General features: G+C 41.9%; 1 protein-coding gene across 1 annotated transcript in view; it reads left to right on the top strand.

Moving 5' to 3' along the window:
* Window positions 1-24,545, top strand: part of ITPR1 (inositol 1,4,5-trisphosphate receptor type 1) — a 249,083-nt gene extending 224,538 nt beyond the window's left edge. Inside the window, exons 58-61 of the mRNA XM_065407748.1 lie at window positions 1,707-1,872; window positions 2,819-2,979; window positions 16,987-17,148; window positions 24,459-24,545. Of these exons, the coding sequence (XP_065263820.1) occupies window positions 1,707-1,872; window positions 2,819-2,979; window positions 16,987-17,148; window positions 24,459-24,545 (576 nt within the window). The remainder of the gene's footprint in view (window positions 1-1,706; window positions 1,873-2,818; window positions 2,980-16,986; window positions 17,149-24,458) is intronic.
* Window positions 24,546-24,804: the final 259 nt, after the last annotated feature.

The following is a 24,804-nucleotide window of genomic DNA, read 5'->3' as shown; positions in this document are numbered from 1 at the left end:
GGATTCCATTGTTGAAGCTGATTATTGGTATCCAGGAAGTTGATGCTGGTGTGGGAGTGCTCTAAAAAGAGTTTAATGGATGGGTGATGGTTGTTGAAGTTGTGGTGGAAATCTGTGAAGGCGTTTGTCATCTGTCCAGAGATGAAAATATCATTAATGTATCTCAGGTATATCATTGATTTTTGTGGTGCATTTGTCCAAAAATTCTTCCTCAATGTGGCCCATGAAGAGGTTAGCATACTGAGAAACCAGCCTAATACCCATGGATGTTCCTATGGTTTGGACAAAGTGCTTGTTGTTGAATGTAAAACTATTATTGGTGAGGATGAAATGGATGAGTTTGGCAATGTGTTGGGGTGGATATCTGAGTGGTGTCCATGTCTTGTAGATATTTGAGGCAGGCAGTGATGTTGTCATTGTGAGGGATATTGGTGCATAGGGAAGTGACATCTATGGTGGCAAGGGCAGTGTTCTGAGGGAGGTTGTTAATGTTGCAGAATTTGTGGAAGAAGTAGATTGTGTCCTGGAGGAAGCTGCTGGTCCTTTGTGTGCTGAGTGGTTTGAGGATGATTTCCATGAGTCCCAGTATTCCTTCAGTAAGAGTGTGGTAGCCAGATACAACAGGCTGCCTGGGTTCCCCTGTTTGTGTATCTTGGGAAGCATGTAGAAGGACCCTGGGGGTAAGGGATTAGGTTGCAGAGTTTTTCTTGGAGTTGCTTGGGGAAAGATTTGACGATATCCTTAAATTCCTGGGTAAACTGTGGTGTGGGGTTTTCTTTAAGTTTTTTATAGTCGGTGGTGTCAGAGTTCAGGTTAGTTTAATTAAATTCCAAGTGAATTAAAGTAAACTGAATTAAGGCCACTTCAATTCTGAACCAGAGCAACCACACCAGGTTTTAATGCGGTTTAACTAACCCACTTTCAATTTGAGCCTTCAGTTAATTCGGATTAACTTCCCTGAGTGGCCCCTTGTAGACAAACCCATAGAGTACATCTACGCTACAACAAAAGACCTATGGCACGGCCATGACTGTCCCAGGTCAGCTGCCTCAGGCTGGAGCTGCGAAGCTATAAAATGGTGGTGCAGTCATTCAGGCTTGGGCTAGCGCCTGGGCTCCAGGACCCCGCTGCGAGCGGGGACCCGGCCTCTGAGATTCAGTGCCTTCATTTTTTTTTTTTTTTTACCGCAGTGTAGACATACCCTTAGATGCTTTTGAAAATTTTACTCTTCATCAGTAGTAAAACAGGCACTGGGGAGCCTAACAAAACTTTGTTCCTTGTTTTAGCTAATTAAGAGAATATATGTGGTTATTAGTATGTATAATAAAAACAACCTGTCAAAGGAATGTCAAGAGGTGATCAGGAATAGAAGGAATAAATGACAAGACATGGATGAGTATAGGGTAGATAACGAAGAGGGAAAAGAGACTTGCAGATAACAGGTAGGGGAGAACTGATCCCAGGGAGATCGTATCCTATCACTGACGTTGATGTTTTTCGTGTTAGTAATTTAGGATTTTTGTTTTATGATAATAGAGAATTTAAAATATTAAATTTAATCATTGGAAGACTTCACAGATTTGTGTTCTGAAGTAGGGAATCTCAAGAGGTGAGATGATGGATTGATACAATATTGGTGGTGAGCTGAAAGAGAGAACTGTCATGGTAAGTGTCAAGGTTAACTTTTTAAAATATTTGTCTTACAGGAACCACTCTTTGCTGCTAGAGTGATATACGATCTCCTGTTCTTCTTCATGGTGATCATTATTGTCCTTAATCTGATTTTTGGTGTTATTATTGACACTTTTGCTGATTTAAGGAGTGAAAAGCAGAAGAAAGAAGAAATTTTAAAAACAACTTGCTTTATTTGTGGTAAGCATTTGAAGCATTTGCTTTAGAGCTAGCAGCTGATCTATCCTAACCCAAAGATAGCTGCAGGCAACTTTCCCACGAAGTTATAAGGCTTTGGGAATCAGGAATCCTACAGTGCTGGTAGACCCTACATAGCGTTCTTCAACTAGCTGTCATTCTCAGCTACTACACCTACTTCCTCTTTCAGGATCTGCTGAAAGCTCATCATTATCTCTTCTGAAAGTAGAGAATCCTGATTGAGAGCATCTTCTGTGTTGTCTTTGCTATTGGGAGGAGAATTTGTATTGCTTGTAGAGTTTGAGGAACTTGGCATAAGGAAAAGAGATTGGGAATAGGAGTATGTTGTTTATATACCGCTCTTCTAAAGTATACTTCATCTGGCTTGTTTCGTGTTTCACCTGTGTTTTAGACAACAGTTTTATGTTGGAGCATTAGATAAACTAAAATGGATCATGTTTCCAAAGATGCTGGATGGTTTCTGTAAAGCACCTGGTTTTGAATGCACTGAAGTGAAAAGTTAAACTATTGAGACTGTGAGGCCAAAGTGGTTAAATTACATGGCAATACATAAGTTACATAAATGTATATAGTGATGTATAAGTATCACTTAAAAGTTTGTTGCAAATTAGTTGCTGTGCTTTGCATAACTTTATTTCAAAAAGAGGATATTTTAATGAGATGATGTTTGTTGCATATCATAGCTAGCTAGCTTCACCATGACTTTTCTAGTATGTGTAATAAATAGAAGTGGTACAATTCCTACTGAGCATTGTTTTCCTATATAATGCCCTTTCTAGGGAGTTAATCCCAGTGACACTGTTTTATTCAAGAATATATTTAATTGTTAATGCATAAATGCCCCAAACTGTGTGTTTCTTTCTACTCAGAACTCACATTATGCAAGAGTTGCTAAACACCTAATAGGGATGTGCGATCTCTCTTTTAGGTTTGGAAAGAGACAAGTTTGATAACAAGACAGTCACGTTTGAAGAGCATATTAAAGAAGAGCACAATATGTGGCACTACTTGTGCTTTATCGTGTTAGTAAAAGTAAAAGATTCAACAGAGTATACTGGACCAGAAAGTTACGTGGCAGAAATGATCAAGGTGAGATTGAAGCACTTTCCCCAAATCAGGTTAATGTATATGGTCTATATTTGTTTAGCAAATACATGTAGTCTGCATATTTGTGTAAGAATTTGAGGAACAGAAGACTTGTCCTACCAAAACAGACTACCGTAATGCAGTATTTTACCTTCTAGAAATGTCCCCTTAATCAGAGAATATATCTGAAGCATAAGATAAAGGTAGAGATTTTTGTAAGAGGATTAACTCCAAAGAAAGATTTTGCTGAATGGACTACTGACTGCACCTCATTGCAGGTTTCAATCCATGTATGGTAAATTAATGGTTAATACTAAAATTGTGCAGGCAGTGAGGCTTGGGGGTTTCTGGATGTGTGTGAACTGCAGCGCAGTAGTTACAGAATAGTCTGCATCTTCATACCTGTGGTTTCTAAGTCTCTAAAGTATTCACATGAGTGCCAAGTGGATCGATGTAAATAGTAAAGTCTACCTAGTCTCTGTGGTTTACACCAGTTGCCTAGGTTGAAGGGAAGACCATTCTGTTCTGAAACCTAATGTACCATAGTTTAAAAGAGAACATTTTCACCTCAGGTTGGGAGAACTGTCTGTAATGTAACATGCATGTAAAACCTGTCTCATAGCAAAGTATCCTGAACTGACCTCTAAGACTTCTTGTCTTCTAAGTTTAGTTATTAAAGTAATAAACCAAAATTAATGTCCGCTCATTTGCACAGCCTTTAGATGAGCAAATTAAATGCCTTGTCTTTGCCAAACTGCAGGTTCAGAGCCCCTGGAACTATGCCCTCTGCCTCTAAATTCTAATTACTGATTTGTCTCCCTGCTCCTAACTGGTTAGCAAGAGCTCCTGCTGATTTCTAAGAGTACAGTTCGTTATAGTTCTTTACTTGTTTTCACCTTCATGAATTATTTTTGTGTATAGACAGTGCCGTGTGACTTGGGGGTCTCATTTATTTTTACAGTCCTCTTTCCATAAAGGTACAATATACCTTTAAATATAAATCCCACCGAGGTCTCTCTGAGGTGGTACATGTTACTTCAGGGTCACTGAAGTCTACCTCCTACTTCTGGATTTCTTCCTCTGTAATGAGGGCTTAAAGAAATCTTGTGAGCAATCACCTGATAGAGGATTAGCACAGTGAGATAGCAGAGCACGTCACTGCAGCTGTCAGAAGGCTGCCTTGATTATATTGTTCCCTTCATTTAGCTTACTACAATGTCTAGTACTTTAAGACCGTGTTGGTTTTAATTTTTCTGGTCACAAAGGAGTTTGTTAATATTATTTAGGGATTGTTAACATTATTAAAAAGTCCTTAAAGCTGATCGCACCAGTTGCTCAGAAGCTGCACCAATCATTTGGCAAAATTCTAGCGTTTAATCTCTGGTTGTCAAAATGGTGACAACGATTTGTTTTACACGTACTGCACTGACATGCATGGAACCTGCATACCCCAAGAAGCAGTAGTAGGTACAGTTTGGGAATAGCTGGACCACTTTAGAAGCCTAGGATTTGCTTTTTTAATCAAAACTTACTAAACTCAACCAGTAGTGGCAATAAGGCAGTTGTAGTGAAGTTCATTTTGATAGCCCAGAAGCAAGAACAGAGCTTCCCTTGTCCTCTTTCCCTGCTGCTTCCCGCCCTCCCTACCCCCATGAAAAAAAGAAAAGTGGAACTCTCTGAATGTATTGCTGCCTCAGCCTTATTTAAATATTTCAGTAAGAAATAGTTGAGGTGTATGTAGGAATGACTGGGGGGAGGGGAGGCATGTTTTGTTTAACACCAAACTTCTTTGTTTTCATCATCACAGAAACAAATTTAGGAGTGGCCACAGGGGAAGCCTTTACAACATGCCACTGATTCCAAGGTTTCAATTGATCCTGTTGGAGAGGCTGTTTTATTTTCTTTGTTTGTATTGGGAACGGGTGACAATCTGGGATTGCTCAATGTCTGCAGCAGGCACGCGCTCTTCCAAAGTCTCTTGCTAATTTCACTGACCGATCTAGAAGGGATTTTCCCCCTCCATGTAAACAGACTGAAGGTGGCACTCTAACATCTTTGGTAGTGACACAAACTGGGCACTTTTATTTCCATAGGTTTCAATGTGCAATAGAAATATTTACTCAGCTATATTAGAATCATAGAATATCAGGGTTGGAAGGGACATCAGGAGGTCATCTAGTCCAACCCCCTGCTTAAAACAGGACAAATCCCCAGACAGATATTTACCCCAGTTCCCTAAATGGCCCCCTCAAGGATTGAACTCACAACCCTGGGTTTAGCAGGCCAATGCTCATGAAGCAGGGATATGCTCAAAAATATATTGAGACTACAGATGCTAATCTACCTCAAAGATGTTTCACTCTCCTGCCCTAAGTCCCAACAGAGTAGCTTTGGACAGTTCTTGAGTTTTTGTTTTTCAGCAAGAGTTGAAATTTTGTACCTGCAATTTAGTATGTTTATTATTTCTACAGCACCATAGGTGTGCACAGAACATTACAAATACTGTTGTGAATCTACTACCTTGGAATTATATATGCTACCAACTTTTCAGTTAAGTCTAATGCTGGTTGGCATTAACATACAGTGAGTGCATTTAAGCATCATGAATAATTGACTTTATGCCAGTTACTGTATATTCAGACAACTTAGTTCCTTTAAGGATGACCTCATCTCTTGATGTGTTCTTAACTAAAAATAATCTCTGTGTAAAGAGGTGTGAATGGCAATTTTGATGCTACACACGGTACTTGATACCAACGAGTTAAATCTTGGTTATATAACGTCTTTTGTGGCCTGCAGGAATTTGAGCCAGTGTTTTAAAAAAAACAAAACAAAACAAAAAAAACATCCTAATTGAGAACAAATCTATAAAACACACTGAATAGATGTGGTACTACATAGTTTCATGTGTAAAGGCTAATTCAGTTACTACGCAATGTGCAGAAAAAAGTCAGCAGTTATACTTAGAAAACCAAATCTATGATTTAAAAGGATTTAGAATATAAGCAGCCCTGCACAAATATATATCAAATGTACCGTATTAATTTTTAATCAAACACAGTGAGTTGATGGATTATGAAGTCCAGTTCATTGCAATATTTTTTTAACGTTAGTCTGTAATTGCTTTCATAAGGTTGTTCAAACCTCCAAGATAGGTCTTTTTCCATTATTTGTTGTTAATTCCCCGGTTTAGAAAAAGTGGTGCTGGAGTTCTGAGCTGTTCATCCATATGCTATGATTCTGTGTGGTAGTTTGATTGGTTTTGTAGCTAAAAATCAGGATTGTGTTAGGAGACCTGGGTTCCAGTCCCATCATTGGTGTAAACTTCTTGTGTGAGTTCACTGTCTGTTTGCTCATCTGAAAAATGGGGATAATGATCCTCTACCTTAGCAATGGGGTTGTGAGATCCAGCGTAATGGTTATAAAGCATTTTGAGATCCTCCGATAGGAGCTGCTGGAGAAGTACAAACTGGAAAAATGGAATTGCTTGTTCTCTTTGATGTATAAATAAATCATCTGGTGCCCTGAAGTCATTATGTGAGCACTGAAGGTGACGAGAGTTTTACCTAAGTAAAGGCTTGTTATAGACTTCAGGAGTCAGCACACAATGAAGGAAACATGGTATGGAGCAGACCGCCTTGTGAGTGCATTCTTGAATTGTTTTAAGGATAAATATTTAATAGTGCAGAAATTACCATAAAACAATGAGAAAATGGTTAGCAGTGCTCCAAATGGACTTGAATTGTAAGCTGTTATAACCCCCCCCCCCCTTCACCCCCTACCCAAGGATCTAACTTCTGTGCATCTGGCTAAATCACTGCAGATGTTTGTTTAAGGTAGACTTTTAAGTTAGATCAGTGCCTCTTCAAAAGCATTTTTATCTGGAAAGTATGCTAATTGTGCTAGGAGGCAGATAGTCCAGTGCTCCTTGTGTTTCCCTGGAACAAAGGCATAGTTCACTCACTGTATTGCATTATAGTCATCAAGGAAGATCAGGTGATGTCTGAATAATAGGGGTGGGGTAAGGGAGTGTCCACTTCTCCTGTTGGCCAGACATTGGCATCCATTCCACACACAAATGACTAATCCAAACTTGGTGCAACTCCTTACAGATTGTCTTATCTACCCATTCTCTCAGTCTTGAGAGTTTAGTTGCTGCTTTTGCCTCCAGTTACTCTAGCAGTCTCATTAATACTAGCCCCATTAGTATAGCTATCTTTTGTGTGTCAGTCAACAACTGTCACAAACTGCCGTTTGTAGGCATTTATAACTGGCCTGTACAAATTTGCCTTGCTCTGGAGTTTGAGGTATGTAGAACCAAATTTTCACTTTTCATTTTTACTGTCTTCATTTTGTGCGCACAAACCACTTTGTGCAACTTCAGTGCACTGACACTTATATGTGCAAATATTTGGTGTGCTCCTTTGCTCTCTTTTTCCATGCACAAATGAACGTATGCATATAAGCCTTCAAATACATATTTGATTACTGTGAACAAGTGTGGGTGTGTGGGTGTGGGTGTGTGTGTGTGGGTGTGTGTGTGTGAGAGAGAGAGAGATGTACACACAGATGCACATTTTATTTTAAAAAGGGCCTCCTTTTAACCATTTTGCCCACAAAGCTTCTCTAAATAATGCTCATCACTTCAACAGCACTTTTCATCCATAGATGTCAAAGCAGTGTAGAACCAGGACTTTTGACTCCTAGTACAGTCCATCCAGAAGTAAGTCTTTCACAAATAGAAGTGATCAAGCCAGCATGCTAAGAATATTGTACCAACAGCAGCAGGAGGGGCTAACCACCCCAAGGATGTCCCCATCTGAGACATTAAACCTGCCCTTGGGCAGCTAGCCCCCCCTGTTGGTCATGCTGCTAAGGTTCCACTTTCTTATTAGGGCACTAGCTCGATCAGAACTAGTGCGGATATTTGTTCCCCTGCTGGGAATTCCACCCCCACCTTGAAGTGTAGACATATCCAAACTGGGTTGAGGAAGAGGGTATACGCTTCGGGGGAGGCAGCCGTAGAGGTGGGTAGTCAGAATCAAACACATCTTGTGACTACACAATAATGGGCTTGTGTCACCACTGCGTTACCCCAGTGTTTCACTGATATAACTCCACTGGCGATCACTGAGACAACGAAGTAACACGAGCAAAAAAGAAAAATAGATAATATAGCGGTGAATCGTGACCAGCATATTTAGAATTTGACTCCCTAAATCCTGCATTTGTGAGTGACTGAAATTACCTTTCTGAAACCCAACAACTAATGTTACTTTTAAAACTGTGCTCATACATAATTTCCACCTGGAGATAATGCAGCTGCACAGACAATCAACATAATTGTATATAGAAACGGCCAGTCTAACATCTAACTAGGTATTTGCACATACAGTTGGGCAAGCTGCCCATACAAATTATGCAGATGCAGTTGTTCACCTATAACTTCAGAGTTCTGAGCCTCCGTTTGGCAAAGCGTTACAGTAGCAATTTGATGTCCAATCACGAGAGGAAGGCTAGCATTTGAATTAGTTTTATTTGGTGTAGTCTTCCATGCAAAACGTATCCCAAGATGCTTTAGAGAGTTAGCTAATGTAATTACATTGTTAGATAATAACTAATAGCAGTGGAAGTGAGGAGATAAAAGACATGTTTGGCAGAAGGCCACTGGCTGCTGTAAACAGTGTGTTGCAGGCGCACTGGTCTTGAGCTTTGGATTTAGCTAGTTAAGCTGTTTGTTCCATCATTAATTTAAGAGCTTGGGTGCACATCAGCAACTGCGGTGTAGGGAAGCAATTGCTCGACCTAATCATCCCCACAGAGGACTAATACATCCTGCCCTCTAGGAGATAAAAACAGTATGTGCCCTTCAGAGTGCTTCTGATGGAACTACATGTTGGCTTTTTTTGTCAGCACTTGGCTTATCCCAATTGATTTTTTTTCTGCTTTGTGCGGTCGATCATTTAGGCCTGGGTTTCAACAGGGATAAGTTTTGCAGTGATTCTGCTTCTTTGTTGGCGGGAACAAAGGAGGAATAGGGGTGGTAATTAGAAGAAGGGAGCCTTCCTTACAGCTCTGTTCTATTAAATACAGAACATCCCCAAAAATAACAGGAGTACTTGTGGCACCTTAGAGACTAACAAATTTATTAGAGCCTAAGCTTTCGTGGGCTACAACCCACTTCTTCGGATGCATATCATATGCATCCGAAGAAGTGGGTTGTAGCCCACGAAAGCTTAGGCTCTAATAAATTTGTTAGTCTCTAAGGTGCCACAAGTACTCCTGTTATTTTTGCGGATACAGACTAACACGGCTGCTACTCTGAAACATCCCCAAAGCAATCCTAGTGAAGGGGAAACGCAACTATGATCCTCTTCCCTTTACTGATCATTTTGTTTAGCCTAACAAAGACATCAGTGCAAGTTTTATTTTCTCCCAATATTCTCCCTCCACCCCACTCACTCTCCAGGTGTCGGTCCTTTTTATTCCACTCCGCTTCCTCTTTCACTCTCTCGTCCTCTTTTTCTGGATAGAAGGGCTCAGCAATCAGTGCCACTGCAAGAATCAGCCCGTTAGAGGCATTTGAGATTGTCATGCTTTAACATCTCGAACAATAAACCCAGAGTTTCACCTCTGCCAAATACGTGCCCATTCTTTGACAGGAAAAACGATGTGAGGGGTGGGGGGGGGGGGGAGCCTAAATTCAAGTTAATGTAAAGGGTTAAGTTTTTGTGTAATACCCCAAACACTGATGGACCCCAAAGCACTTTGCAGACCGGGTGTGTGTTCTATACAGGAGCAACATCTTCTAGTGCTGAAATGCAGCCACCTCAGGGAAAGTTGGCAGCAACTCTTTAAAGGTGAGTGTTTTAACAAGAGCTCAGGAGAAAGTGAGGAAGAATAACGTTATATTGAATTTGAAACCAGTGGGAGAATTTAGGTAAGACAAATAAGCTATCCAATTGGGAATTTGTCCAGAACTCCAGGACTAACATCCCTATTGTTGGGAATAGTGCCATGGATTTTAATGACCATATCTGTTTTATATCCCATTTACAAATTTGGCAGCACAGTACCTAATGCTCTATTGAGGCACTGGTTCAAAGTCTATTGGGCTAGATCCTCTGCTGGGGATGCACACCAACTGAGGATGTGGCCTGCTATTTGTAGTGCTCCTCCTACAAGCCTAAATCTGAGGTTAGAGAGCAACCTGCTGAGTCACCAATACCGCTTCCTCCCATCCACAAAATGACCATATACCACTTGACCCAGCATCACTTCAGAGACCGGCTGGTCTCTCTCACTGGATACATTTCACAAGAACTAGGTGGGTTTCATTACTATTAGCACATTGATGATCATTGTTCTAACGTGATCGTCCAAGGGCAACCGTTTGCACAATCTTTGAACAATTAATTCTTCCATCCAGCCCAGCTGTTAATCATAGAATCATAGAATATCAGGGTTGGAAGGGACCTCAGGAGGTCATCTAGTCCAAAACCCTGCTCAAAGCAGGACCAATTCCCAACTAAATCATCCCAGCCAGGGCTTTGTCAAGCCTGACCTTAAAAACCTCTAAGGAAGGAGATTCCACAACCTCCCTAGGTAAGCCATTCCAGTGCTTCACCACACTCCTAGTGAAAAAGTTTTTCCTAATATCCAACCTAAACCTCCCCAACTGCAACTTGAGACCATTATTCCTTGTTCTGTCATCAGGTACCACTGAGAACAGTCTAGATCCATCCTCTTTGGAACCCCCTTTCAGGTAGTTGAAAGCAGCTATCAAATCCCCCCTCATTCTTCTCTTCTGCAGACTAAACAATCCCAGTTCCCTCAGCTTCTCCTCATAACTCATGTGCTCCAGCCCCCTAATCATTTTTGTTGCCCTCCGCTGGACTCTTTCCAATTTTTCCACATCCTTCTTGTAGTGTGGGGCCCAAAACTGGACACAGTACTCCAGATGAGACCTCACCAATGTCGAATAGAGGGGAACGATCACGTCCCTCGATCTGCTGGCAATGTCCCTACTTATACAGCCCAGAATGCCGTTAGCCTTCTTGGCAACAAGGGCACACTGTTGACTCATATCCAGCTTCTCGTCCACTGTAACCCCTAGGTCCTTTTCTGCAGAACTGCTTCCTAGCCATTCGGTCCCTAGTCTATAACAGTGCATGGGATTCTTCCGTCCTAAGTGCAGGACTCTGCACTTGTCCTTGTTGAACCTCATCAGGTTTCTTTTGGCCCAATCCTCTAATTTTTCTAGGTCCCTCTGTATCCTGTCCCTATCCTCCAGCATATCTACCACTCCTCCCAGTTTAGTGTCATCTGCAAACTTGCTGAGAGTGCAGTCCACGCCATCCTCCAGATCATTAATGAAGATATTGAACAAAACCGGCCCCAGGACCGACCCCTGGGGCACTCCACTTGAAACCGGCTGCCAACTAGACATGGAGCCATTAATCACTACCCGTTGAGCCCGACGATCTAGCCAGCTTTCTATCCACCTTACAGTCCATTCATCCAGCCCATACTTCTTTAACTTGCTGGCAAGAATACTGTGGGAGACCGTATCAAAAGCTTTGCTAAAGTCAAGGAATAACACATCCACTGCTTTCCCCTCATCCACAGAGCCAGTTATCTCATCATAGAAAGCAATTAGGTTAGTCAGGCATGACTTGCCCTTGGTGAATCCATGCTGACTGTTCCTGATCACTTTCCTCTCCTCTAAGTGCTTCAGAATTGATTCCTTGAGGACCTGCTCCATGATTTTTCCAGGGACTGAGGTGAGGCTGACTGGCCTGTAGTTCCCCGGATCCTCCTCCTTCCCTTTTTTAAAGATGGGCACTACATTAGCCTTTTTCCAGTCATCCGGGACCTCCCCCGATCGCCATGAGTTTTCAAAGATAATGGCCAATGGCTCTCCAATCACATCCGCCAACTCCTTTAGCACCCTCGGATGCAGCGCATCCGGCCCCATGGACTTGTGCTCGTCCAGTTTTTCTAAATAGTCCCGAACCACTTCTTTCTCCACAGAGGTCTGGTCACCTTCTCCCCATACTGTGCTGCCCAGTGCAGCAGTCTGGGAGCTGACCTTGTTTGTGAAGACAGAGGGAAAAAAATCATTGAGTACATTAGCTTTTTCCACATCCTCTGTTACTAGGTTGCCTCCCTCATTCAGTAAGGGGCCCACACTTTCCTTGACTTTCTTCTTGTTGCTAACATACCTGAAGAAACCCTTCTTGTTACTCTTAACATCTCTTGCTAGCTGCAACTCCAAGTGTGATTTGGCCTTCCTGATTTTACTCCTGCATGCCTGAGCAATATTTTTATACTCCTCCCTGGTCTTTTGTCCAATCTTCCACTTCTTGTAAGCTTCTTTTTTGCATTTAAGGTCAGCAAGGATTTCACCGTTAAGCCAAGCTGGTCGCCTGCCATATCTACTGTTCTTTCTACACATTGGCATGGTTTTTTCCTGCAACCTCAATAAGGATTCTTCAAAATACAGCCAGCTCTCCTGGACTCCTTTCCCCCTCATGTTATTCTCCCAGGGGATCCTGCCCATCAGTTCCCTGAGGGAGTCAAAGTCTGCTTTTCTGAAGTCCAGGGTCCGTATTCTGCTGCTCTCCTTTCTTCCTTGTGTCAGGATCCTGAACTCGACCATCTCATGGTCACTGCCTCCCAGGTTCCCATCCACTTTTGCTTCCCCTACTAATTCTTACCGGTTTGTGAGCAGCAGGTCTAGAAGAGCTCTGCCCCTAGTTGGTTCCTCCAGCACTTGCACCAGGAAATTGTCCCCTACACATGATATAATGTGTTCTGGTTTACTTAAATAATTTACAACGAAACAACTAGAACTAGGTGGACGGAAAGGGTGGTGCTGTAATTTCTGAAGGAACAAGGGAACCTCCTTTGGGCAATCTTACAGCAGCCCTTCATCATGATTATTAGAACTGGATAGTGTTTGTCTGTAATGAAATTATCTCACCTGTGACCACAATTGTCAGCCTTTGGACTGTTTTGAAGATACAGCAGTGGTCGTTATTTTATATTCAAGTGCTGTCTTATTCTGCCTCTGGGAATGGTGTCCATATATTGAGATATCTGTAGTTGCTTTCTTCATGTGAACAGAAAAGGTAGCTAATTAGAAACCTACAGGAACAATGAAAAGTTAGTTTTTTAATGCCATTAGTCTGTTTTCACAGACAGGCTAAGTCTAAGGAAGTGGGGGGCACATTCCTCCCATTTTTGAAAAGGTAGACAATGTGAACTCCAAGTGGAGGGAGTTGCATCTAGCCCATTACTGAAGGAAAAGTTAGCTTGGTGTGAGGTGGAGAAAGAAACCCTCTCACCCCACAAAAAACACACGCATCATGCTTTTCATTTTCAAAGCACTTTGCAATGTACCCATCTATTTTATGGGCATAATTTTTGAAATGGCATACTGCAGAAATTCAGATATTCTGCTTTTGCACTTCTTGGAAACCTTCAGACAGAAGGATATAGTAATGCAATTTGCTTGACAAACTGAATTGAATTAACCCTCACAATAGCCCTAGGAGGTGAGTAGGTCTTATGCCCAATATTCAGATGAGTAAATAGAGGCCCAGAGTAGTAGTAATGACTTCCCCAAGGCCACATGGCACACCAGTGGCAGACCTGAGGCTAGAACCCAGATTTCTGTGCCTCTATATCGTGCTTCCTTTGGAAAACATGATTCTTGAGGAACATGGTTACTCCATCTTTAATTTATCAAAGGGTACCTTCTTTCTGCCCATTTTAACCATTGGACATGTTTTTAACTGAGGTTGCGTTAGAAACCTTTCTTAGAACAGACTTTCAGTGGAAGCAGGGAAAAGCAACCACTTCTCAGAATGCATTACATCTGCATCATGCACTACGGCTTCCTCTTTTTTTTTTTTTTTTTTACATTTCCAATCATGGACATTTTAAGAGGCTGGTCAACATCGCCCCCATGTCTGAGATTGTAATGATACTTGCTTTACAGGGACTTTTCCAACTTTACCTAGAAGAGAGCTAATCTGAAACCCAGCATTGTGGTTAGCCAACTTCCGTCAGTGGCTTTAGTCAGTTCGTCTGTTTAAACAGAGGAAGCTGCTACTGTGACGGGAAGAGGGAGCTGACTGCACAGCCAGGATCGTGATGCTTCGGCTTGTAGGAGGACCACAGCAGACAGTACATAACAACTTTGGTATGCAGGATGCCAGTAGTAACGGGTGGGGGGCGTGAAGGCAGGGAAACAGATTAGGAGTGGAGCTTCAAGTCTATGGCTCACTTAGTGTATTTAAAACAATAACAAAACTTGTCACCAAAAGACGTAAGGCTATGTCTTTAAAGAGACCTTGGTGCTTTGCTTAAAGTTCAACAGAAACTAGATCATCACGATAAAGCTTTTCTTCAATCTTGAATAGAATTTTTCTGTGCGAACGGGATCCTGCTGGGAGACGCACAGGCTTTGGGATCCGTGACACAGGGATAGACTGCAGGACTTACAGACCCAGCAGGCTTGTCAGCAAATGGCCTTTTAACATTCCCCTTTTCGTTTTTGATTCATTTTTCATCGTCTTAGTTTTAAGATTTTAGTGTTTTTGTTTAAAAAAGAAAAGCAAAGAAATTGGGGCAAAATTCTAGATGAAACTGTCCTTATTCCCTTGCTTCTTTTTGTGGTGCTGGTTGTGTTTTTAAAAACAAAATTAAACTCATTCTGTTTTCTCTTAAGGTAGAATTGAGGGGATTATAACTGTGTATGTATGTACACGTATTGGCTATTATGCCTTTAGCTCTTTATTTTAGTAAAGGAGTCTAGACAATTACATTGGGTTAAAAAAAGGTGGGGGGGGTTGTAAGTGAAAGGGCCCATCCAACTTGCAATCACTATGCTTTACTGCAGGGGTTCTCAAACTGGGGGTCGGGACCCCTCAGCGGGTCACGAGGTTCTTACATGGGGGGGGTCGCGAGCTGTCAGCCTCCATCCCAAACCCCGCTTTGCCTCCAGCATTTATAATGGTGTTAAATATATAAAAAAGTGTTTTTAATTTATAACGGGGGTCACACTCAGAGGCTTTCAATGCGAAAGGGATCACCAGTACAAAAGTTTGAGAACCACTGCTTTACTGCATTATTTTGTCCCTTTAATCCTTCCCTGCTTGATACCTGCCCATCCCTTCAGCCAGACTTGTTACTTGACTGGGCGTTTCAGTTCAGTTACAGCGGGATGTTACCAGATAAACTTTGAGTGTTGGCCAGACATACAAGCCGTGTATAATGAAGCAGCAGTGAAGTGATTAAGCTATCTAAAATTGATTGGCAACACGTGGTACATACCGTCTTGTGGTAAAAATACCTCCATAAACAAAATTCCTACATAACCTGTTAACCCTTAGCAGAGATTTTTAAACATTTCATCATAATTACTAATAGTACACGGCTCTTATATAGTGTGCTTCATCCACAGATCTCAAAGCACTGTACAAATGGAATCAATAGTATTATCCCCTTTTACATCGAGGGGAAATTGAGGCACAGAGGTGACGTGACTTGCCCAAGGTCACACAACAGGCAGTGGTATCTCTTAATGCCAGTACCGTCAACCCCAAGTGTTAAAATGCCATATCCCCCAAACTCATGATATTTTGCAAAAATGATCCATTTTGGATTCTTTTTATTTGCTGTCTGTTTTCTGAGTGATCCATTAGGATGCCTGGAGGTCACGTTTTCAGTCCTTCTCCACAATTATGAGGGCTAGAGATTTTTTTTTTTTTGGTAAGTGAAACCCGAAATTCTTTTGCTGTTTACCTGCCTCCAGGAGTTGGGGCTTTAAGAAAACCACCAAGTATCACAAGACTTACGATAAAATCGTGAGAGTTGGCAACACTCTCATCCTGTCTCTCTCTCTTGGATCAGCTTTTCTACCTATTTCTGATCCCGCAGACCACCTCCCTTTTCCCTAGTGATCAAATTACACCCTCATTGCTTATATTGCAAAAAATTTCAACCAAAATGTTTTGATTGTCAGTTGGGGCAGTATTTGGGTGTTTTCTCCAGAAAGCAAGCACTTTGTGATGTCATTTTTTCCCTGTCAAATAAACAGTTTTGACCATTTTCCACAGCCCTAATTCTCAAACACGACCATTCAAGGCCACATCTAGCATGTTCATCTTGACTGTGAGCTTTGAAAAGATGTCTCTCATAATGCGAGACTGTAGCAATAAGGAAGCCAAAAGGATGTACTATGGATGTCTTTGCAAAGCAGTATTTAAATTCATTTTTCCCTTGTGATGCAGGTTTGGATTAAGCAGCCAATTTAGAGCTCAGTTTTAGCAGTTCAAGGAAGAACCCCTGTATATCTGTGGATGGGACGCTGGATGTCTGTGAGCTCCAGAATTCTGACAGCTGATTTCTAACAGTGGTTAATGCATCTTCAAGTAATAACTATGGCAAGTTTGTAGTAGAGCAGTGCTTCTTAAAGCCGGTCCGCCGCTTGTTCAGGGAAAGCCCCTGGCGGTCCGGGCCGGTTTGTTTACCTGCCGCGTCCGCAGGTTCGGCCGATCGCGGCTCCCATTGGCCGTGGTTCGCCGTCCCAGGCCAATGGGGGCTGCGGGAAGCGGCGCGGGCCAAGGGACGTGCTGGCCACCCTTCCCTGAACAAGCGGCGGCCCGACTTTGAGAAGCACTGTAGTAGAGGACTCGTATATTATGGTGGAATATACCTGCTTTTAAGGGTGAAGGAGTACATTGGCAGGAAAGGAGAAACATAGGCTACAAAACCTTTATCCCTCTTACTCTTCAGTAGCTATTAAAACCTGCAGTGCTGTCCTGTCTTTCCAGTGATAAAACTCTGTGGTGAGGCAGTTCTAGAAACTTCCCAACAGGGTGCAAATAAAACTGAAAGTTTGAACTATTAAGAGCTTGTGACTGAAGATTTTTCACACCCACAGCCACACATGCACAGTTTTGTCCTAGCAATAATCATGTTCTTGTGTCTGAATTCCAGGAAAGAAACCTTGATTGGTTCCCTAGGATGCGCGCCATGTCCCTTGTAAGCAGCGATTCTGAAGGAGAACAGAATGAACTCAGGAACTTGCAGGAAAAGCTAGAATCTACCATGAAGCTGGTCACCAACCTCTCTGGCCAGCTGTCGGAGCTTAAAGATCAGGTAAGGAAGTTCTAGCAAAACACAGTTGCAGTGAGGTGGATTAGCTACCAATAAACTTCAGTTAGATGGAGAGTACTGGAGCCTCCCAGAACATTTGGAAAATTAGAGGAATATACAATCACTTGCTGTAAAGCTGGGGATAGAAAGGCATTTTGGATTAAAGAGTTTTGTAAAATCTGGATTGATCTGTGTTGGGAACTGGATGTTTACAATTTAACTGACTATACAAACAATGTGCAGAACTCTTTGTTCACTGCTGCCACAATGAACTAGCTAGTTTAGAAGAATCACCAATCCAAATTCCAGTCATACAGCCAACTGGCCTGTGGAGAACTAAACATTTTCCAATGTACCCATCTTTTGAAAAGTAAAAAATCTGACAAAACAAATCAAATTCATATTGTGAACTGTGTATATAATGATTTCTTACCCTCAGAGTATAGATCAATCCCCCTAAATCATGAAAATATCTTGTACGATACTGCCCATTGCCTTGTATAGTAAAGATTACCCACTGCAACTTCAGTTTTGCGTCAGTGTTACCCAGCAGACTTTGTTGTACTACACTGACTTCTAATTGGCAGTAACACTTCAGTGAGAACTCGAGGATTTGAATGTTAACTTTTGTTCTAGATCAGGGGTGGGCACACTATGGCCTGTGGGCTGGATCTGGCCCATCAGGGCTTTGGATGCCATCCCCGTGGCGCCATGGGCCCCATGCCGCTCCCAGAAGCGGCCGGCACCAGGTCCCTGTGGCCCCTGGGGGAGCGGAGGGCAGAGGGCTCTGCACGCTGCCCTCACCTCCAGGCACCGCATCCCGCAGCTCCCATTGGTTGGGAATGGGGAACCGCAGCCAATGGGAGCTTCAGGGGGAGGTACCCGCAGGGGAGGGCAGCGCACGGAGCCCTCTGCCCTCCCTCCCCCAGGGGCTGCAGGGACGTGGTGCCGGCCGCTTCCAGGAGTGGCGCGGGGCCAGGGCCTGTCTTAGCCATGCTGCCACCCCGGAGCCACTCCAGGTAAGCGGCGCTGGGCCTGAGCCCACACCCCCCTACCCCCCAACCCCCTGCCCTGAGCCCCCTTGTACACCCTGCACCCCTCCTGCACCCCAGCCCCCTGCCCTGAGCTCCCTGCTGCACTCCACACCCCAACCCCCTGCCGTGAGCCTCCTGCTGCACCCCCTCCTGCACCCCAACCCCTTGCCCTGAGCCCCCTCATACATTCCGCACCCTTCCTGCGCCCTGAGCCCCTTCCTGCACCATACTCTCTCCCACACTCCCTCCCGCACCCCAACCCCCTGCCCTAGCCCTACATTCATGGCCCTGCATGCAATTTCCCCACCCAGATGTGGCCCTTAGGCCAAAAAGTTTGCCCACCTGTTCTAGATCCTTCCTTTACCTAGTTATTGCAATGGTTCTTAAACATTTAAGGTTATATTTCTTTTAGAAACACAATCACAGGAAAGAGTAATGTGGCCTGGCAAACAATGAATATTTTATTACGGATGACATCCCAAGGTGAAATGCAAGTTGTACAGAAAGTTACCCTTCATGAAATTTTTACTAAAGTGGATTTTATTGTATTCTGGTCTTGGTGTGTGTGTGTTTTGTTGGAAGTCTGTATGCTGCTAAATCCCAAAATATGCGGAAATAGCCGCAAACTCTTGTGCAACCTAGTGACCACTCTCTTATTGTTATGTACTAGAGGTACTTGTGGCTACGCTATCCATAAGTGTGTGACAGCAAAGAAGGCAGCTCCAGCATTTAACCACAGGCATCCAAAAACAGAGTCTGATAATTTACTCTGTACTTCTGAATATTGCCCTAAAATAGCTTTTATTCGGTTTTCAACAGCAACATCCCTGTGAAGAGAAACTGAAGGAGTGTCCCAAGCAACATAGTTCTTGGTTCTCTATTCCCATTTTCCTCTGTTTAAATGGACAGAGACCCTCAAAGAATCCTTTAAATAATTATTTAGACAGTGTCTCTTCCCTTTTTACGCTGCACTTCCTGTAGGCCTACAAATGGGAGATCTTGGCCCACATGGCAAAAAATCCATGTTTTTGGGAGATACCACCTGGAGCCACTGCAGTCATGAGATCAGTACGGTCAATCATAGGTGCTTCTTTACTATTAACAGCAGAAGCAGCTTGGGGGAGGTTCTTTTGGACCATATTCATCTCAGAGATGGGCCTCCCCAAGAAAGCCCAAGTGCCAAAGCCCTTTTCCATTGTGTGCTTGAAGTATCCAACTGAAGATAAAGGGAGAAATGCTGTGGCTTGTTTGAAATTTTATATGGCACAAAATTACCTGAACCAGAAGAACACGCCGACACCGTAATTAATTGAATTTATAGATGTATGCATTGGGTAAAATTCTTTGCTAACTTGCACCTCCTGGAATCCCAGAGCAGTTGATGGAGTTACACAGGCCACAAGTAGTCACTGAATTTGGCTCATTATCTCTTCAACTTTTGATTTTTTCCTACTGTAAAATGGTTGACAACTTTCTCCAATATTAAACTGATTGGTTGTTGCCACTGAGCCTCTTCCTAGGGATGTTTCTATTATTGTGATTCCCATTTTAAACTGGGATTAGTTCCACTTTGAATTAAATGAGATGCACCATGCTGCAGGAAGCAACTATTATAATCCAAACCTAATCTATATTAGAAATAGAATGTTATCCTTCCGGAAATATACTACCTGCCTGGCACAAATCTATAACCTGCACCATGCTTTTACACAGTCTTCGTAACTGGCAAAATTCCTGTTGTTCAGGTCTCCATGTACTGCAGCTAGAGTTACAACTGAAGGTTTTATGGTGCATGGGACATACTCTTGCCAGCAGGCTGGCTAGGAAAAACATATGTAACTGAGCACAGAGTAGGAAGCGAATTAAAATGTTGCTGGTTTTTAACGGAACTATTTTATTATATACTTGCTTTGTAGTTTCAAAGTAGAACACTGTGCAAGCAGGATAGGAAAACCCAGCAAAGGAATCTACTATCATGAGTGTGTTCTCTGTGCTAGTAAATTTACATTGATAAAGTAGTTAGTCTTTGCAAGAGGGTATTGGCTGAGATGCTTGTCGTCCTTTTTTTCCACTCTCTGCTCTGCTCTTCTGGTGGTGATGGGTAGTCAATAGGTGGACCCTGGGTCAAATCCAGACTGCCAGATGCTTTTGAATGTATTGCCATACAGTAATACTCTTAATACAGTAGTCTAATAAATTTTCATTTGGTGCCAAATGTATATTTTCATCAGTCCATAATTTTGTAGCTAAGTCACATCTCCTTTTAACCTTGTGTTTGATGGAACCATTGGCACTGATCAAACTTCCTAGGTACACCTAAGATTCTACTTGTTCTATCAACACTTTATTTATTATCCCTTTTCCAAGATGCAACCACTTTTTCGTCTGAGCATTTATTGTCCAAGTCCAAGTCGACTGCAACAGTTTTCCAAGGTAGCAAAGAATATTATCAGTTCAAATGTGTCTGCCAGTTGCACATCATCATCTGCATAGGTTTACAAATTTAACTCTAGATCATCCAATCTCCAGCCCTCCAACTGGTCTAACATTTAGTGTCCAGTTTAAGAAGATGATGAAAAGTGATGGTGATTCCATGCCTCCTTGTCTTACACCACACTTTGACTTGACCCAGTTGCTTAATTTTTCACCAATTATGGCACTGCAGAAGTCTTCATAAATAGCTTCTATAATTGCAATGATCTTATCTGGAGCTCCAGGATTTTGCTACTTTCCGTAATGTTTCTCTCCAAACCAAATCCTCTCTTATCTATGCCTTAATATACTCATTGGGTAGCTGTCATGCCACTTTGCCTGGAAACAATTATCTTAAACACGTGACGTAAGTCTTCCTGTTAGAGGGTCTGACTCATACCCACTGCAGTCAATAGGATTCTTTCCATCAATTTCAATCAGGCCTTGGATCATGCCCCAAATGTATTTATTTCTAAAGCTTGCAACTTTCCACTGCTCAAGCACTAAGAACCTTCCCTTGTTCTTTGTGAAAATGAGCTTTTAGATAGCTACTTCACTGCAAAGGCAGAAGAGGAAACCAGCTTCATTAATGTGATAGCTCTTAGGAATTCCCCTAAGTACTGTCACTGAGATAACCCTGCTTAAGTTGCAGGATGCTCCAATTATGAGACGAAACCAGTACATCTCTCCATCATATTAGGAAGAACCGTCTCCAGGAAGAGGAGCTAGCTCAGGGATTGTTCTGAATCAAATAAAGGGCAAATCTTTCATTCATTTGCTTTGTGATCTGAGTGATCCTACAAGTTTCTGGGGATTATAACTGTCATTAAAACTGAAATTCTGTGTGTCCACTTTGAAAATGCCTTTGAAATAAAATAAAAATGCACCAGGTACAACTGAAAATCTGACCATTTTTAATTCATTACTGTAAATGAGTATGAAGGATAGGCATATCCTTAAAGCCAAAAGGCATTAAAGCAACAAGCTACAAAAGTAACTCACTCTCCAGTTAAGTGTGATGATCAAGACAAAAATTGCTCCATGGGGTCTTTGACGCTTCCAAACGCCCTACTAGAACAATGTGATTCTGCATCTAGGTATCATTTTGTTTTCAACTTGCACTTAGTCAGCTTACGCTTTCTTAAAAAAATAAATTCCTCTTGTTAACTAAACTTATATCAAAATTTAGCATTCTGTTTGTCAACTGCTATCCTTTCCTCATTATTTTACCATTTTGTGTGCCTCCTTCATATCTAATTGTTTGAATCCAATTGCTACTCAAAACCTTGCCCCCTCTGAAAGCATATGTTTTATTAATTTGTCCAGTGGAAATAACAGAATAATGGAAATAAAACCTACCAATAGGTTTTCTCCGTTCGTATTAAGTAGTTAATTATATTTTCAAAAATAACACAAATTTCAAACCCCATATAGCATTAGGAAATCTAGGGGTTAGAATAGGGGAACTGAGCTAGGGCTTGGGTGCTGCTCCACTCCTTTGGTGTGACGTTGAGAAAGACACAACATGATTCAGCTCCATTTGAATCCGTGTCCTTCCATGAAAGTAAGATTGAGACCTTTACCCATTGGTTAAAGGAGCATATTTACAGATATGTACATCATGGAGGTGATTAGATTAATTAATGGTGTTTAAAATGCTTTTCAGTCCTCTAATGAAAGGTGGTAGTAAAAGGATCATTCCGAAGATTGTTCACGGCAATCCAGTCTGGTTGATTCATCTTGCCATGGCAAACTCCAAACTTAATTATTCAATTCCTGACCTTAGAAAGGGGGAATTTATTCAGTCTCTGAACATATAGATTTTATGTAAATCTGTTCAAGTGTGTTTACTGGTAGAGAGCTGAAAATGCAAACAGGCTATCTGTTATCTTGGTATTGATTTACTCTCCCTATCAATTATGTTAGTCAGTATTTGGAGTGAAATGTCCCAAAAATGAAGAATTACACTGATTAGTAACCTTAGGTCCTTGCATGAATATAGATATGATAGAAAAAGCACTATTTGGTTCAAATGAATTCTAAGCCAAAACAAGGGCCAATAACAATTCATAGGATATGAAAAATGGTGGAAATTCACATTGTAGCTCAACTTTTTAATGAAAAATTATTGTATAAGCTGTATCTGGTTCGGATGCTAAATTTTGGTAGTCAGAGCAATATCTAGAGACTGGTTTCTTACAACTTGCTATTCAATGTAAATGTTTATTATAGTAAAGTAACTCTGAAAACAAAACAGAAGGAGTATTGATTAAAAAATTCTAAGTTGACAGATGCATGGTAGCCTGGCTCCATTTATTTGTATTAAGTCTCAGTATGCTCAGTCCAGGGGAAGAAGCAATAAAAATGGAACAAGATTGCGGCCCTTTTGTGTGTTGACCAAGTAATGCCATGGGGGGTGAGCAGTAAGAAGGTTGGGTCTCAGCACTTTTATGTAAGTCTTGGAATTTGCAGCCATTGTGATGGTAATGTGATGGAGGCTGAACAGTACCTATGTTATCAAAGGAAGAATCGACTGGAGTTGGGGAGCCTGAGTTCTACTCTCTGCCAAAGATATCCTGTGTGACTTTGGGCAAGTCTCTTCAGGCCTGCTGTTCAGAAGTGCTGAGCACTTACATCTCAGCACCTTTGAAAATCAAGCCCTACGAGTTTGTCTACACTGCAATTAAAAATCCACAGCTGGCCCATGGCAGCTCGCAGGGCTCAGGCTAAGGGGTCTGTTTAATTGCAGTGTAGACGTTTGGCCTGAACTCGAATCCTGCAAGCCCAAGTCAGCTGACACAGCCAGCTGCGGGTTTTTAATTGCCGTGTAAACACACCCTATATCTCTTTCTGCTTCAGTTTCTGTAAAATGGAGATACTTACCTATTTCACAGGGGTGATGTGAGGCTAAATTCATTAATGTTCAAGAAATACTCATCTACTAGAATGATGGGGACCACAGAAATGCCAGTGTTACTGATTAAATTGGTGTGTTCATTCTTTCAGACCTTAGCAGATTTCTAACAAGGTGTTGGGAGGGGCTGAATGCAAAGAAACATGGATGATGGCTGCTTTGCAGTGCTCTGCATCATAATAATGAAGGGATATGCTTCTCTATTAGGAGTGTCACTCTTTAGATCGTATACCTTCTTCCCTCTCAAAATTGTGGTGGTATTACATTTGATGTAAATTATTATTGGCAAACATCCAGAATTTTGGGACTGAGGTTACAGAAAATGTTTTGTGGAAAAATATGTAGTTTTGCTCCTGTGTCCCTTATTTTGCATTATTGCCTCATCTGGGCTTTGGCAAATCAGGAGGGATGTTTGCATTCTTGTTACCCAAGAGCTGGGGTATTGAAATGAATTTCCACAAACAGTTAGATATTTCCAGACTGAGATGGAGTCTCCCAACATACAGTACCCCTACTTTCCCCAAATAGATTGTGGAAATAGTGGGAAGTCTACAGAGAATTATCCACACGAGAAGTTTTTGAAAGCTACCATCTAGGTTTTTTCGTGCCAGTAATGTGGCCCTTCATATAACATTTTTCTTGCAAAACAGCATCCGTCATCTCTGAATACTTAGTCACATGAGCAGGTTCACAGATATCCCTGCTAGGTTCACAAAACAGGGGCTATGATTGCCTTTTTAATCTATTCATGTTTGGCATAGCAGCCGGAAGTGCATTATTTGTAGAAAGTGGATTTCAGAATAAACCTAACCACAAATACACCAATGGTTCATTCTGTGAGCTGACGTACAGGAAGTGTCTCGGTCTAATGAGCAAACTTTTTAATTTTCCAGATGACAGAACAGAGGAAGCAGAAACAGCGTATTGGTCTCCTAGGACATCCTCCTCCCGTGAATGTGAACCCACAGCAACCAGCATAAATCAAAAGGGTCGCATATCCCTCTCAAAACACCATGAATAATGCTAAACAAGAGTTCAGATTCAACCACTAAGGCTGCTTCTATGTATGATTAGTTCATTTTGTAAATACCCTGTTTTTATATGTATGTATATGACTGCTACTATAAAAATCTGGGCATATGTATTGTAATTAGATCTTGTTGGCATGTGATGGGGGTAATACTTGTGCCAAAAGTATGAAAATTGCCTTTTATTGGAAGGACCATAGAGACCCCTTGA

This window comes from Emys orbicularis, chromosome 7 (assembly GCF_028017835.1).
Source record: "Emys orbicularis isolate rEmyOrb1 chromosome 7, rEmyOrb1.hap1, whole genome shotgun sequence".
NCBI lineage: Eukaryota > Metazoa > Chordata > Testudines > Emydidae > Emys > Emys orbicularis.
Note: the sequence above shows the minus strand (reverse complement) of the source record. Positions and strands in the feature narration are given on the sequence as shown.